Below are 13974 nucleotides of genomic sequence, written 5' to 3' on the forward strand. Positions count from 1 at the left end.
AAAATTATGAGGTGAATAGATATAGTGGACAGGATAAAATTGTTTCCCTTGGTGGAGAATTCTAGAACCAGGGGACATAGATTCAAGATAAGCAGCAGAAGGTGTAGTGGGGGACATGTGAAGAACTTATTTACGCAGAGGGTAGTGGGTGTCTGGAATTTGCTGCCCAAGTTGGTGGTAGAGGCAGAAACTTTAAACTCTTTTAAAAAGTACCTAGATCTGCACCTAACGTGCTGTAAGCTGCAGGGCTATGGGCTGAGTGCAGGAAGGTGGGATTAGAAATGGCACCTGGGTGTCCTTGGGCTGGCATGGATAAGATGGGCTGAATGGCCTCCTTCTGTGCTGTAACTTTTCTATGGTTCTATGGAACTGAGTAAAATTATAAGCTGCTGTTTCAGCAGTCAAATTTCTGTCCAATATTATTTTAAAATAAGCTGTGAGGAGATGTTAAAATGTGCTCTGTAGACAACTCAATTAATCTAAAGGTGCAGATATGAATTATATCTGCTGAAATACAACTGGAGTTACCTAGAAAAGGCTTAAAGACATTTTTTTTTTAAAGATATAATCCATTACAACTGTTCTTGTTTTAGCCTATATTTGTCATTTTTTAACAGCTTACCTCAATAATAGTCATTGTGGTTTCTGAAGTTGCCACCTGGAAGAGCGATGAAAGATGATGCGCTCCATTTTTTTTAAAGCACAAATTACTATTACGAACAATTACCCAAATTATTCTGTAACTGGAAATATAATCCATTTTTAATGTATTTCTTGAATAAACCACAACTGTGTTTCTGCTATGTCAGGACATCACCTTATAGAGATGGATTAGGTAGGAAAGACTCACCTGTGCTCCCCGCTCCTCGTCTAATTCTACAGTCATAAGGGCTGAAGTTCCTTTCTCACTGACAGTTGAGTGACGGCCTTGCCAGAAATAGTACACGCATTTCTCTTTCCCGACAGCAGTGTTTCGAACAAGCTCAGACTTCTGCCTTTTGCCAACTGTGTTATATATAAAGAAACCAAAATAGTTAATGCATCAACAGAATCAATGGACGTTCTATGGACTACAGAATCTACCTATCTTGAGAATATTTTCTCTTTGAAAGTGCCTTTACCATACCACTTGACCCTCTTCCATCTCTATTCTCCCAAACACTGTCTGCCAATGATCCATCACCCTGTGCAATGCTGAGAGATGATTTTGTATACAAGGGGGTCTTCAGTAGCAGTGCAAAATGGGTGATAACTAATTAGCAGCTTTTCTTTTCTATTAACTTGGCTGTGGATTCGTATCCAATGATTGTTACAGAAATGTCAATCATTGTTATTGTTTATACACTACCTTGGAATAGGCTAAGAAGTTTCCAACATATATGAACACAAATTTTCAGAGTCCTTGGGCTGTGTGTTACGTTCCTCTGCTCGGCGCGCTTTCAGTGGTGGCATGAAAAATAAGCCCACACCACCACTATTCTGTCTATCTCTCAGCTCACCTCCATAATGTGGGGATGATAATAAATAAATAATCAAGGGTCAATTAGGCTTGTTACCAAGCCAATTGACCCCGATAATACACTGCCCGCGCAATAAAATGTTCGATGTGGGCGGTGTTTAAACAAATTCATCAAAGGGCGGGTGGTTCTATCCTCGGGGCTGCCCTTTGCACCCTTAGAACACCGCTACCCCACCAACCTTCTTTCTACCTGTCTGCTGCCTTAAACCCACCTTTCTGCCCAAGACGCCGGATGACCAATTACCTACTTGTTGCAGTCCAGGCTATGCCCGCTAACGCGCTCTTGATAGAGCTGCCGGCCAATTGGACTTCCTCACTAGTGAGAAGTGGAGGCCCCACAGGCTGCCCGTTTAGCTCACCCACAGCACTTTATGGCGATGGGCACTGGTGTGAAGTGGGTCGGCTCCACTAGCCGCCCACCACCCCCCCTCCCCTTGTTCACCACAAAAATAATTTCGTCCCTAGGCCAGAAACGAACTTATGTCGGGTGGGCTGGGCGGGAGCAGAGCCAATCGCCTCCTGCGATCGGCTGCGTGCCGCGATTTTACGTGGGCGGGCCAATTAAGGCCTGCCCAGCATGGCGCACGGCTGGTAGCGCTCAGCACTACCTGTGCGGGCGGGGAAGGCGGGGCCTCTGCTCTTTCATGTATGTGCACGAAAGAGCACAGCAATCTCCCTGAGGCACGGAGCTGCCTCAGGGAGATTAAGTTGATAAAAAAATTTTGTTAAAAACAAAGTACAAAATTATTTAAACATGTCCCCTCATGTGATAGTGTCACATGAGCTATTTAGGAAAGGTTTTTCATTTAATTAATAAATGCTTTAGCAAACCTCATCCCACTAGTAGCTTATCCATCAGACACTGTGAGCTGGATTGTGAACCAGAGGAGTACAGACAGTTTAGGTTTCCTTATGAGCCAAGAGTAAGAGCGCTGCTCCCTCCTGGCCAGGTCGTGGAGGTGGCCGAGTTCAGGCAGGACTCTGAAAATTTATGCATTTTAGGCCCAGCTATTAAGATCAGCCAAGACTCCATGTCCCTGGCCTCTCTGCTTCAAGGGTTCAGCTCCACCATCGCCCCCTGACCCCAGCCTGCTCCACACCCTCACTTAAAATGGAAGCTCTGGCATACATCTAAATACAGCATTTTATAATTATAAATTTCAGCATTATAATGTAAACAATGTAGAAATAACAAAGCTTTTAATCTTGCTCCATGGAGACTCATTAAGAGTCATTTCTATTTGGTTCAGGTTTAGAATCTTTTTCAAATACTTTAATTTTAAACAATTGGCACTCACCTGTGGTGCTCACCAGGTATTTTGATTTCACCACATAAGTATCACCTTCATGGAACTGCCCAATGCTCTGCTTGGGTAATCTACTATAGTCAAATTCAAGAATGTGCCACACATCGACTGAGAGGCTGGTGATCTCAAACTGCCTTCCATCTTCTCCCTCCACTATTCCATAGCCACGTCCAATATTTAATCCATCTAGCGTTGTCCCAACGGGGGCTGAAGACTGAGGAATCATCAAGGTAACATCATATGGTTTAAGATCAATCCCATGCTCCTGCTAGAAGACAAGAAGACAGACTGTAAGTTGATAGCAAAGTTAATTTAATCAGCTAGCAAAATCTGAGCTGTAAATTGAACTTTAATAAAAAGACCAATCTGAAAAGAAATAAAATTCAAAAATTCTCTTTCCTGCAACCTACATTTCCCAAATCAGTTTAAAGAAAGGGTTTGGTTCGGATCAGTCTGTACTACAATCTACTCCTCTTAATTCAAAATCACGGAATTAAAATGGGTTGATAATTACACTGCTAGGCCCAAATTCCTAATTTGCTGCTATTTATGTTGCTCAGTTCAAATTATTGCACAGTTCATTTTATTCAGCACAAAAACAAACTTTGAATTATCAGCAGATTGCATTTGATAGCCATGAGATTTTGAAAGTTAATTTTATTTGAAACAAATTATGCATCACTTTCAAATTGACAAATTAGGGAAGAATTTGTGATGGGTTACTGGTGATAGGTAGGAAATAATCACATACCACCCAAACAGTTACAGTTAACCCAGAATGAAATTAACATGCTGCCACACTAAATGAAATAACAATAGTCTGTCAAGGATTTAACTCATCTTGCCACTGGGACTGAGTGCATATATGAAAGATTAATTTACACCAGCTTCACAATGATGGAAGTAAAGAAAGTTTAATTAAAACTTTTGTGGATTTAAAACAATAAACTGAATAGGCTTGTACAGGCTCTGTATAAAGCCGGTGTTAAAATAATGTAGCTATCCAGGTCCTGTGCACAAGATCCTGTTGATGTGACTTCATCTAAAATCAAAAGTATGCGTTCTCATTCATTCACTGCGCCACTTTGAAAATCAATAGCATACCATTTAGGTGGGTTAGAGGAACAATGGGATCTTTAGAGCACAAAGACACCAATCACTAAAAGTTGCCACAGATCAACAAGACCATTTAAAAAGAAAACAACCAAACACTAGGCTTTATTTCTAGAGGGATATAATTTAAAAGTAGGGAAGTTATGTTAACCTGTATCGAACCTTGGTTAGAGCACACTTAAGAACACTGTGTTCAGTTCTGGTTTATAAAAAGGATGCAGAGGCACTGGAGTGGTTACAGAAAAGATTTACAAGGATGCTACCAGAAATGCCTGGGTATACACACATCAGGAAAGGAATGACAAGCTGGGGTTCTTTTCTCTTGAAAAAAGGCAGCTGAGAGGTATTTAAAATTATGAAAGGTTTTGGTAGGGTGGATACAGAGAAAATGTTTCTTCTTATAGGGTAGAGCATAATTAAAAGGCCAACAATATAACATAGTCACCGAGAAATCCAATAGGGAATTCAGAAGATACTTCTTCACCCAAAGAGTGGTGAGAATGTGGAACTCACCACCTCGGGGAGTGGTTGAAGTGAATAGTGTTGACGCATTTAGGGTGAAACTAGGCAAGCATATGAGCAGGGAAGAGAACAGATAGTTGCAATGGTAGATTTAGATGAGAAAGGGTGGGAAGAAGCTTGAGTGGAGCATAAATACCGAGGTGGACTGGTTGGGCTGAATGGCTCTTCCTATGCCGTATATGCTATGTAACATCTACACAGGTAAATCTTTAATGGATTCAGATTACACTTCTAGTTAATGGAAAAAATGAATTAGGGTGGGATTTAATGTAAATGATCATATTGCATGCTGCTTTAAGCAGTGATAGCTATAGCTTCCTTATTACTATAGTATCAGATCCATGGTATCACCCTGATGAATTTACAGCTTTAACATGCTTTCTATACTGAGGGATTGTTGCACTTTCAGAAGTGCTGTCTTTCAGATGAGATGTTAAACTCAGTCTTTCCCCTCAGGATGACATTGAAGAAGAGCAGATGAATTCTCCCCGTTGTCCTGGCCAATATTTCTCTCTCAATGAAGTTACTAACATAACATTTCTGTTGTTTGTGAGACCTTGCTGTGCGCTAATAGGCTGCTGCATTTCCTACAACACAACAGTGACTACACTTCAAAATGACTTTATTGGCCGTGAAGCACTTCGGAATGCTGAAGTTGTCAAAGACACGATATAAATGCAAGTCTTTCTTTTCTTTCAGAACTGCACACAGTACTCCAATTGTGATCTAACAATTGTCTTCTATAAAGTTATCACAGCCCCTTTGGCCCTTAATCTCTGCTCATATTCCTCAAAGCCATAAGTTCGAATGGCTTTTGTTATGGCTTTATCTATAGGCACTCATTTTAAAGAATTATATTTTGGCCTCAGCCCCCTCTCCATCCATCCACACCTGGCAACATCCCATTTCTTGCTTTTCTCCCAAAATGCATTATTTCATACTTCTTCACATTTTTCTTCTCTTAAGATATCACAATGCTGGAGTTATCACTGAATCCTCACATCCACCACTTCCCAGCCACCTTACCAATCCAAGCATCATTCATTAATCCATACCCTTGGTTTTCGGACTGTAAAATACCTAATACTTTTCTCTAATGTATGCATACATTTCCTGTGAGGTGGCTTATTGAATTCCTTCTGAACATTCATACACACTATATCTACATGATCCTTTTTATCTTTATGATTATTCACTTCTTATTTCAAACACAAAAGCTGATTGCAAGTTCAAATGTGCTGGGGTGGAGGCAACATGCAACTCCAGCCCATCAAAATCAAATGCTGACTCTTAGCAGGCCAGAAAGAGTGGCAAGTTGGTCAAATATTTGCATCATCCTAACAAGAATCACAATTAAGATGTATTAATCCGATATAAACAAACTAGGGCCCACTTTCCCTCTCTCACCTTAAACCATTTCCAATTCCGTTTGCTATAGTTTGTTAATTCAATGAATGCTGCAGAAGAAAGCTCCTATTGAGCATAAACACTATTCGGCTGACTGGCCTGTTTCTGTGCTGTAAACTTGATGCAGCATATACCAAATCGTGTGTTCCTATCGAGACTGACATCAGTAGATTCTAGTTGGTTAAGGCTATCAAGGGATAACGAACAAAGGCAGGTAAATGGAGTTAAGGTATGTATTATCCACCATCTAACTGAATGGCATAATAAGCTCAAGGATCTGAATGCCCTACATTCCTGCAACTATTAAGATTGTGCAAATTATTATTGCTGAAAAAAGAGAATGTGGAAGCTTTTCATCTTGCACACAACAGGACACATCATAAGAATACCAATATAAGGAGAAAACAATAATTTATACTGTAAGTGAATATTGATTGGCAAGTGGACTCTGATTGGTAGAGGCATTGCCATGGAGAATGCACCAGTGATGGTGAGTGACAGTTAACTGCCAAGCATGTTTGAAATTTAAACCAGGCAGTTTGACCCTGATTGGTCAAGGCATTGCCCTGAGAAATGAATGAGTGAACGGCTGTCACTTATTTTGTTTAGACGAAATTGTTGCTAAGTTGGAGGAAAAGGTTTGTAAAGTGAAAAGGTTTGTGAAAAACCAAGTTTCATGAGGTTTTTAACTTTGGTCAAAACCAGATCAGTTGACAGGTCTAAAATATTCAATGCCGCCTGTCTATCATGTTTTACATATGACTACAGGTGCTTTAAAAAGCAGAAAAGATTAAAGCTTTTGCTTCGCTAATAAGGTAACCAAAAGAGCTGCACCTTCTGCTCCTCTTCAACTCCAGTTTTTTGTGAGGGCTTCTTTGATTCTAGCCAGTCCAGGAACTTTTCCTTAAACAAAATAGTTTCATTATGCTCTGTCAGCCTGCCAAAAATTGCCCAATCAGGACGACCTTGACCTTTCCTACATGTGGAAAAAAGCAAGCAGCTGGTTAGGATTAACACTTGGCATCTGACATCTTAACACATGACTTATTGTTCAAAATGGAATCGTAGCCAAAGAACTAGATAAAGGAAATAAGTTTTTAAAACTTACTGCTTTATGTAATAAGTGGTAATTTCATACTTGTTAATCGGAAAGATATATACTGACACACACATATCCCAAAGTACTCTCTCCATTTAATGGAATGCAATGATATTTTTAGCAGAATATTCAACAACATTTTGATCACCATGAAGATGAATAAGTAAAGTATTTCACCCCATTGGGCTGCTCTGGAAATACTTGTGCATTTTGTGGTGGTTCAATTGAAAACAAAGTAGGGGGTGGGGGTTTGCTTGTGTGACATTAAACAAGCCTTGTGGAGCTGCCCATCCCTGGAAACTTCATCGTTAGTAACAGATTTCTTTTGTAGCAATAAAATTGAAGTTTCAATTTTAAAAAAGTCTATCAAGAATAAATTTGTGTGTGTATATATATATATATATATATATATATATAAAAAATTATGTGAAAAGAGAATAATTTTCAACAAAATGTAGTAGCTTATGCTTTATTTACTCTTTAATGTAGTTTTACTAACAAATAACTACCCTATATTATAATGGAATGCACAGGCTCGAACATACTGTTTCACTTTTACTTATTTGTTCATGGGATGTGAATGTTGCTGGAAAGGCCAGAATTTATTACCCATCTCTAGTTGCCCTTGAGACCATACACAGAGGCACTACACTTGCAGGGGTTCACATATTCGCTACCAATACGCCACCCCCTCAAGGATATAAATCCCCTTTTCTTCTCTGTACAGGTTTCCCATGTTCTCTTGTAGCAGAGCAGATAACAGCCTCCACCAATGCAATAAATTGGTGGTGAACAATAAAAGACCAAAAACTGGTCTTCCCCTAAACTTGTTTTCCTCCCTAGGAACAGGGGTCCAATTTTCTCCTTATTCTGTGATGCAATACATTATTGTTGGTACTCACTTTACCATCTCTCAAATATTTATATGTTGCATCTAATAACTGAAATATATTTTATGATATATCAATTTATGGTACACTTTATTACTGTGTTGAGTATTTCACTTTTTTGTAAGGAGTGGCTTTCTTTTTATTCAATCATAGGATATGGGTGTCACTAGCAAGGTCAGGATTTATTGACCATTCCTAATTGCCCTTGAGAAGGTGATGGTGAGCCATTTCAGAGGGTAGTTAAAAAAGTCAGCCAATTTATTGAGAGTCTAGAGTTACATATAGGCCAGACCAGGGAAGGATGGCAGATTTCCTTCTCCAAAGGACACTAGTGAACCAGATGAGATTTTATGACAATCCGGTGGTTTGGCCACAATTACTGATACTGGCCTTTGATTCCAGCTTTCGAATCTACTTCACAATGATAGGAGGAGCCGACATTGAATGGTCAAAAAGAGACGTTGCTATGAATGCTTACCCGCCACAAGCCAGTCATCCTTGTGGTAACTTTTCTGACATTTCCTACTTAAAACCAAAAAGGTCAGGAGGATTGTTGATCCTTTGTTGATTCAATGTATTGAATTTATATTCCCGAGGTATTGAACGCACTTTTCCGGATCACTAGTCCAGTAACATAACCATTAAGCCACTGAACCCATGCAATTTTACAAAAAGTTACTAGTAACTTGCCTAATCTACTGCATAATAAAAGTGCACACTATATAAGCTATACTTGAAAATCCTTTTATGAGCTCAATGACTGAAGTTAGAAAAACAATTTTCAGACATTGATTTATTAAGTTACAGTGGATAATAAAAGGCTGAATTAACAAAAGGAAACCAAAGCCGTTTAAAGATGCTGTAAATGATTAGTTTTATGTAGTCATTACAGCAGATAACAGTTCATGCATTAATTACAGTGGATGTAAGGTAGCCAATATCTCATGAATCAAATAAATTTCATGTATATTGAAATATATTAAGCTTTAGCTTCTCTAAACTTATTATTTCTTTATTAATCCATCAATTAGGAGGTATAACTTATCATTTATTAGTTATTAGTTTGTAGAAACATGTAATAAAAGTAAATTAAGGATTTATAAGGCTAGCATAAAATGATAAAATACAAAAATGGTATAAATTGAAATTTAGGAGCTCACAAATAGCAATGTTTAGGAACACGAGTTTTTCCAGCTTGTAAGGGCAAATTCAAACAATAGAATGGCCCCCATTCGGCTCAAATCTAAGCAAGCGAGCCACTAACATGCCCCTCGGTCAATAATTTGTGAATAGTCCATCTTAACTTTAGATCAGAATAAGCCAGACTTTGAAAGGAAGACAGACTTCTTCAGTGCCATCAAACGTGGACAAGTAAACGCTAGTCCATTGGAAAAGAGGAAATGTGGTTATTGTGCACCTCCAAAGGAATTGAAGAAAAGAAAGTGCATATACATTTACTTTGGGTACTATTCAGAACTATCAAACTATGCTTCATCACCTTATACAACCTCATTCTAAGATGCTCCCCAAACGCCCAACTATAAAAAAGTTTAGATCAGGAAAGATACAGGGATAAATTTGGTGTACCCAGTGCTTTATTTAAATGCAGATCAATGAACTGGGGCAACAATGTTGAAGCCCCATCTTTGACCTGTGTTGTGGTGCTGAATTCACCATAAATTTTGTAATTATTATCCAAACAGAATGCCTCCCCCGCCCCATCCAACCACGCCCCTCCTCCCCTAACCCTCCCGTCCCTCTCTTAAGTTCCCAAATTGTCACTTTATTTGGCATAGTTCCATAAGATGCAGGCAAAGATAGGGGACATTTATCATTTTACTTTTCCTAATTTTTGTCAAAAGGGCACGGAGAGAAAGGAGCAAGAGTGGACGTTTTAGCCCCTTAAGCCTGATGTAAATAGTAAAAAGGATGGATGGAAAGGTTGACACCAAAAATGGTGAATATGATGGATCAAGTGGCTTTAAATATTACTATTGTTTGCTGTGCCAACTATGGTTATTATGGTTGATTACATACATAGTGTGCTGTAAACTGCTAGTGTAAATCAAAGCTACCTTGGTATCAAAGGATTGCATTCGCCTGGATCTAAAGGGTTGATGTCACAGTTTGTGTAGTCAAAGGTACCATTCCATAAATGTTTTGCCAATTGGAATGCCACTTTTCGCTGTGCGAGTGTGACCTCTTTTCCATGCCACACGTACACTTCACTGCCAAAATCGAACACCAGCACCTACGAAAAATAATTAACAGTTTCAGGAAATGGTATAAAAATTTACATGAAACATAGCTAGGGAGGTAGCACAGTTACACTATTAAGAAGCTTAATACATGTTATACAAATCAAAATCACCTCCAGCTCAGTAACCGATTTATGGTCAGCTATCTGATCTCAGCTGGAACAAAAGATGGGCATTCATTTGTCTCAGTGGTCTCTGGCTCTCCGTGGATGGGAATAAGGAAAGGAAGTCAACTAAGATTCTCATTCAGTGATAGTTCAGTGAGTCCTGATGGTATGTATATATTTCAACACTGCAGATAAGCATGTATAGCTTGGATGTGATGCATCCCTTTCTTCAATCCAGCCAAACAACCCTTTCATACTTGACTGTTGAATTTTACACCTAAAGAACAATCTCTTGAGAAGCTGCTAGTGTGTGTGCAGTCACACTGTGCCAGTTACTTCCATGGGCAATGGGAAGAACAATGCTGGAAGACAGAAATCAGCTTTCTGCTTCACTGGTATTAATGCCAATAATTTAGAATGTGAAATTCAATTTAAAAAAGACAAGCTAGACCAGAATAACATTCAAGTACATTTCGAAAAGCTTTTAAGTTTTAACATCTTCAGCCATCTAGGCTCATGCCTTGGAATTCCCTCATTACATTTCTGCCACTCTTTCCTATTACACTAACTTTTAGCCACCTTTCGAATGACTCCTGCTTTGGCTCAGCATTCCATCTTGCCCTGTGCCCTCGCACTCTGGTACTTCTGCAAATCAGCTGGAGACTTTTTTGGGATGTTAAAAATGCCACATCATTGCAAATTTGTATGTGGTTATAGCAGCCTAATAGTTATGTCACTGGACTAGTAACTCACAGGTTATGGGTTCAAATCTTAGTATAGCAGGTTGTAGCACCAGAAAATGACCATGAAAGCCACTGAATTATTATAGATATTCATATGGTTTATTAATTTCCTTCAGTGAAGTTAAGCGCCACCTTAGCTGCCTTACATGCATTCTACAATTCTACATTAATACTAGGAATTGGCAATAAACACCACAAATGGAAAAAAAAATCATTGAATTTAAAACAGAGAAATACAATGAACTGAGTGTTATCATTTCTTGCTCCAGCTCTTCTATTACTTCTTCTCTCTTACCTCGCCCACCCCCACTCCTAAATGCAGTAATTCAGAGAAATTTGATTCCAAAAGTGCTGGCAGTCCTCAAATCTGTAGTCACTCTTCACTTATGAGCTAGATTGTATTTGTCAACAGTTTAGGTAACCGCACAAGACATCGCAATCATATTACATCCTGATATATCCACACAACCATACTACTTGGCATGGTCACTGAATAGGAACACTGATTTTCTTTTTCCCTTCTTTCTCCTTAGCACAACTGTTGTGGCCATATAAGCATCCTGGCTGAGATCAAGTTCAATACAAATAGCGGATTAAACTCCGGACCATCCCGATCTGGTCTAGCACCATGCAATGTATTTACCAAGTGATTTATTACAGGATGCTCCTCTATTGTTTCATCTGACAAATACTTACATCTTTTGAATTAAGCAAAGAGCAACGTGGTATCTTTCCCCAGAAGTCATCGTCAGGGACTAATTTATCCTCTACTAGACGATAAATACAGTTGGTTTCTACTATTGCACTTTCATACAGTTCATCTTCATCTGGATTTCCAGCACCTGCAACGTAAACAATGCAGTTTTATTAGAAATGCATCTCCCTTGAGCATGTAAATTGCCCTGAACTTTCAACTTTTTCTAGCTTCTCTCCTATATCCCCTCCTGCCAACTCTACACTCATCTTGTCCATGAGATCCACCTCCTGCTCTCTCGACCCTATTATCACTAACCTACTGACCAATACTATTTACCTGTAATGATTCACTCTATGAATAAATCTATACTGTAAAGATTGGCTTGACTAACCTAATTGAATATTTTGATGAGGTAACTGAGAAGGTTGATGAAGAGAATGCAATGGATGTTGTCTATCTGGACTTTAAGAAAGTTTGGCAAAGTAGCACATAAAATGCTCATTAATAAAACTGTAGCTCATGGAGTAGGAGGGTCAGTGTTAGATGGGTAAAAAATTGGGTTAAGGACAGAAAACAGCGAGTAAATAGTTACTTTTCAAACGGGAGGATGAAAGAGAGTGATGTTCCCAAGGTCAGGGCTATGACCACTTTCTTCTTAGATAGATATAAATGGCTTGGATATTAGAATGCAGAGTAATATTTCAAAATTTGCCAATGATACCAAACTTGAAGGGGTGGTAAACGGTGAGGATAATACTAATTGGCTGCCACAGAACATAGATGGGCTAGCAGAATGGGCAAACAACTGGCAGATGGCATTTAATACAGGGGTGTGAGGTGATGCATTTTGGCAGAAGGGATAGGGACAGGCAGCATTCTAAAGAGTATGCAGGGACCTGGGGGTGCATGTGCAAAGGTCTTTGAAGGTGGCAGAACATATTGAGAGCGAGGTTAACAAAGTGTATGTGATCTTGAACTTCATCAACAAAGTGCCTTGACATCAAGGCAGCATTTGATCGAGTGTGGCATCAAGGAACCCTAGCAAAATTGAGGTCATGGGTATCAGGGGGAAAACCCTCCACTGGTTGGAGTCATACCTAGCACAACGGAAGATGGTCATGGTTGTTGGCAGTCAATCAGTTCCGGGGCATTGCTACATGAGTTCCTCAGGGTAGTGTCCTAGGCCCACTCACTTAAAGCTGTTTCACCAATGACCTTCACTCCATCATAAAATCAGAACTGTTGATATTTGCTGATGATTGCACGATGTTCAGCACCATTTGTGACTCCTCAGATACTAAAGCAGCCCGAGTCTAAATGCAGCAAGACGTAGCACTGATCCCAGTGGCACACCATTCATTACATCCCTCCCAATCAGAAAAAGACCCATTTATGGTTACCCTCTGTTTTCAGCTAGATAGCCAAACTTCTTTCCATGCCAATATGTTACCCCTTACATCATGAGCTTTTATTTTCTACAATAACATTTGATGTGGCACCTTATCAAATGCCTTCTGGAAATCTAAGTACAGTACATCCAACGCTTCCCCTTTATCCATAGCACATGTGACTCCTTCAAAGTCGTCGAATAAAGTGGTTAAACATGATTTCCCTTTCACAAAGCCACGTTGACACAGCCTAATTGCCTTGAATTTTGCTAAATGCCCTGCCATAACATCTTTAATAATAGCTTCCAACATTTTCCCTATGATATATGCTAAGCTGTCTGGCCAGTAGTTTCCTGTTTTCTGTCTCCCTCCCTTTTTAAATAAAGGAGTTACATTACTATTTTCCAATCTGATGGCATCTTCCCTGAATCCTGGGAATTTTGGGAAATTAAAACCAACGCATCAGCTACTTCACTAGCCACTTCTTGAGATGAAGTCCACCAGGACCCAGGGGTTTGTCAGCCTGCAGCTCCAGCAATTTGCTAAGTACCACTTCCCTGGTGATTTACCAGAATGATTCCAGGGATGGGGGATTTTAGCTACAAGGTTAGTTTGGAGAAGCTAGAATTGTTCTCTTTGGAACAAAGTAGATAGAGGGGAGGTTTAATAGCGGTGTAGAAGATTCTAGATCTGGAAAAATTTATTAATTTTGCTTCCAATTTCCACTCCTCCATCATTTTCACGTGGTCCATCACTGACACCTCCCTTCCTTGACCTCTCTCTCTCAAATTTCTGGTGATCTCCGACAAGATTATGACTGGTTTAGGTAAGGTAGAGAAGGAAAAACTGTTTCCATTAGTTAATGGTACAAGGCCTGGGGGGGGGGGTGGCGGGGGCATAGATTTAAGATGCTGGGCAAGAGAT

General features: G+C 39.5%; 1 protein-coding gene across 10 annotated transcripts in view; it reads right to left on the minus strand.

Annotated features, from left to right (window-relative positions):
* svila (supervillin a) overlaps positions 1 to 13974 on the minus strand; it is a 317393-nt gene that overhangs the window by 26448 nt on the left and 276971 nt on the right. For all 10 annotated transcript variants that reach the window (XM_041183456.1, XM_041183461.1, XM_041183460.1 and 7 more), the window contains 5 exons: positions 11662 to 11807; positions 9933 to 10108; positions 6703 to 6844; positions 2818 to 3094; positions 851 to 1005 (listed from right to left, as the gene is read on the minus strand). In XM_041183456.1, coding sequence (XP_041039390.1) covers positions 851 to 1005; positions 2818 to 3094; positions 6703 to 6844; positions 9933 to 10108; positions 11662 to 11807 — 896 coding nt within the window. The remainder of the gene's footprint in view (positions 1 to 850; positions 1006 to 2817; positions 3095 to 6702; positions 6845 to 9932; positions 10109 to 11661; positions 11808 to 13974) is intronic.

Source organism: Carcharodon carcharias, chromosome 3 (genome assembly GCF_017639515.1).
Source record: "Carcharodon carcharias isolate sCarCar2 chromosome 3, sCarCar2.pri, whole genome shotgun sequence".
Lineage (NCBI taxonomy): Eukaryota > Metazoa > Chordata > Chondrichthyes > Lamniformes > Lamnidae > Carcharodon > Carcharodon carcharias.